General features: G+C 48.7%; 1 protein-coding gene across 5 annotated transcripts in view; it reads right to left on the bottom strand.

The window, feature by feature from the left end:
• Positions 1-435: 435 nt before the first annotated feature.
• cnn (centrosomin) overlaps positions 436-3,318 on the bottom strand; it is a 106,078-nt gene continuing 103,195 nt past the window's right edge. For all 5 annotated transcript variants that reach the window (XM_065220035.1, XM_065220036.1, XM_065220037.1 and 2 more), the window contains 2 exons: positions 1,220-3,278; positions 436-1,158 (listed from right to left, as the gene is read on the bottom strand). In XM_065220035.1, the coding sequence (XP_065076107.1) occupies positions 824-1,158; positions 1,220-3,278 (2,394 nt within the window). In that variant the 3' untranslated portion in view covers positions 436-823. The remainder of the gene's footprint in view (positions 1,159-1,219; positions 3,279-3,318) is intronic.

Genomic DNA, 3,318 nt, shown 5'->3' with positions numbered 1-3,318 from the left:
CGACGATTTGTGCGCCCATTTTATTCGATCCGAAACTAGCGAACGACCTTGGTCGAGATGTCTTGGTAGGTTTTACACTTTTGCTGCACGGCCAACAATGCGTACGTTCCACGAAGTTTCGAAAGCATGATGATGCCCAGCTCCTCTTGCTGATGCGACGCAACCTTCGTCGCGAAATATTTGCTGATGTACAGGTAGATTTCCTTACTGCCTCTCGTTTCGTCTAGAACGGGGATAGTTCGCAGAGCAAGGTCACGTTGTACCGGATCCATGATGATTACTGTTTCAAGAGTTTGAAAGACGATTGCTTTTTAATAGGCCGCTGTGTTATCGACGTTAAGTAACGTTAGAAAACCACACATTTTTGTGGTTTTGGGCGCGACCATGGCTGTGATAATCTACTGACCATTTAAAAAGTGGTGACAACGAAACAAATTCATTATAAAAATTTCATTTTAATCAGAACAGCGTCAGTAAATAAAACCGTCAATGGAATACAAATAAATTAGTGTGTGTGTGTGTGTTGAGTGCCTCTAAGAGCATCATCATTGTTCATAAAACGAAAAAAAACGCCGAAAATTGTTCAGTCAGTTCAGTTTTCTACCGAGAAAAAAAATCAAGGAAATCCCTAAAATCTATAAAACTTACGATTAGAACAATTTCCCTATAGGGCCTTAACCTACTACCTTTTCTACAACACACGCGAAATGTACATGCTTCTTTTTCTGCAGTCTACAATGCTATTTTACATTCTTCTTTTTTTTTCTTTTTATACGAATGACCACACAATTGTCAATTCCTTCCAAACAGCCACCTCCTAGCTTCAGCTCTTGTGGCCGCCCTCCGCCGTGGATGATGGACTAGTGGAAAGCACACTACCGGAGGACGATTTTTCCAGCTCGTTGGTCATATTCGTCCGGACCGTCTTGAGGACGACGTTCGTCTTCTGGATTTGCTGCTTGATGTCGCGCTCGACCTGTTCCTTGCGCTTGTTGGACGATTTAATACTATCGTAGGCCAGTTCCAGGTGCCGACGGGTTTGCTTGTATCGACGCTTCAGTTCAGCAAAATCGGCTTCGATTTTTGCACAGTCGTGAATTGCCGATCTGCACTCACCGGTATCAATCGCTGACGCTGACGAGTTGAGCTCGGGTTTGGCTGAAAAAAAAATCCCATTATCATCCTACATCCCTACAATCAATTATTAAAATCAACTCACCTTCCTCTTTCGGATCCATCAGCAAGTTGCTCATGGACTTTGTCAGCTCCAGCGTTTTGAGCAGTGGCCTAGCCGGACTGGTCGCTTCGTCGCTGCCGACCGTAGTCAACTTTCTCGGAATGCTTTCCGGATTCGATAGTCTTCCGGCATCGCTCTCGATGCCGAGATCGGGAGACGAATTTCCCTGTCGCACGCCTTGATCGATCTTGGCTGCGTTGCGATTCGCCACCAGCACTTCCTCCGAAGTGTATCCAGAGGAACTGTTCAATCGCGTCGGAGGTGAGCGCTGACATTGTTGCAGTCTTGTTTGTGCTTCCACCAGTTTGGTATTGAGTTCGTTCTTCTCCGTCTTCACGGTCTCTAGGTCGAGGCGAACGTGCTCCAGCTCATCTTCCAGCAAGCGCTTTTCGTTCATCGCCTTGGTCCGCTCCAATGCTGCTTTGGAAGCCTGTAGAGTTGTTTCGTCCAACGTTTTACGCATCGCTTGGACCGATTTTTCCGCCTCCTTCATCTGCTGTTTCAATTTGGACTCAAGCTCCGACATGTTCACTAGATTGAGATGGGCATCCTCCAGCCGGAAGTGCACTTCTTCCAACTCTTTCATCTTTTCCTGGTAGATATTCTTGGAAATGTAGCTCTCCGTTAGACTAGCATCGAATGAAGCTTGCTTGGCTTTCAACTGATTGTTGAACGATTCGTTCAGATCTTGACGAAGATTCTCCAACCGCTGACGTTCCTGTGCCAGCAGAGAATCGATCTGGGCTTTGTGCTTCTGCTGGCTATCCTGATACTCCGTTCTTAAGCTCTCTTGCTTCATGACAGCCACTCGCAAATCTACATATGCCTGATCTCGGTCTTTCTTAAGCTTCTCAATGGACTCGTCCTTCTGTTGGATTTCCCTCTGCAACTCTTCCAGGCGCTTCTCGTTGTTCTTGATTTGACCAACTTGTTCGTTGTTGTCCTTCTCCAGCCGCTGATTCACATGGCGAGTGTTCTCCAACTCCACCTGTGTCCTGGATGCTTTCATCCTCTCTTCCTGCAGCTTGTTATCCAGATCCACCATTCGAGTCTGGATCTCCAGGATCTTGCTATCCTTCTCCTGAATGGCATCCTGCAGCTGCTTCAGCTGCTCCACACCCTGCTTCCGCAGATGTCCCACATTGCCTTCATTTTCGGACGTAGAGCTCAACTCTTGCAGCACTCCTCCCAAACCTCTGGATGCATTCTTCCCCTTACCACCGGAATTGGTCAACGACGATCGCTCCTCGAGTCCGATCCTAGCCAAAGAAACGTCCCGATCCGGTTCGGACCATGCTTCCGAATCCGATACCGGTTCGGTTATCAACGGAATCAACTTCCGTCGCGCTTCCGGGTGACCTTTCTTACCTCCAACGCGGCCCTCCAATTGACCACGCAGTTCGCGGTTCTCTGCCTTTAATCCTTCGATAACCTTTTCGGCGCTTCCTATCATCTGATCCTGCGCCCTGTTCTCCTTCTCCGCTTCCGCTTGCTCGACCAGTGAACAGTTGTCCGATACCTTCAAGAAACTACTCAAGCAACTCAAGTTTGCAAAGCTATTGTCCGGAAGCGAGAATCCAGTCACCGAAATGGACATATTCAAACTCCTCGAAAGGTCCAAGCTACGGTCCACCGCCTTGCGGATGGCCTTCCGACGGTCCATCGAGAGCGAGCCGCAGAACTCTTTGTTTCTGAGCAGCGAATCCAGGAAGCCGGCCAACTCTTCCAACCGGGCCGTCGAGATGGCACACAGATCGACACATTCCTTACGCCAGCGTTGGGCCTTTTCGGCCTCCTCCCGTGCCTGGATCACCTCCTCGTTGAGCTGCTTGATGATGATGTTTTCATTGCGGTCGTTCGAACTGCCGCCGCCTGTTAGCTTTTTGATCAGGCTGTCGTTCTTCGTCTGGATGGCTTTCAGCCGCAGGCACAGATTGTCATATTCGTCCTGCGATACGATTTGCTGGTTTTGATCGACGACGACCTGTTGGATCACAACCGATGATGATGGATGCGCTGCGGTGCCGGGATCTGAGATAGTCTGGAAATAGTTGGGGGGAAATTGCAGGCGGTTAGAATGC

Source organism: Ochlerotatus camptorhynchus, unplaced genomic scaffold (genome assembly GCF_037179485.1).
Source record: "Ochlerotatus camptorhynchus isolate MF236.1 unplaced genomic scaffold, CSIRO-AGI_Acam_v1.1 ptg000114l, whole genome shotgun sequence".
NCBI classification, from domain to species: domain Eukaryota; kingdom Metazoa; phylum Arthropoda; class Insecta; order Diptera; family Culicidae; genus Ochlerotatus; species Ochlerotatus camptorhynchus.
The sequence above is the reverse complement of the archived record's forward strand: the minus strand, read 5'-3'. Positions and strand labels throughout refer to the sequence as shown.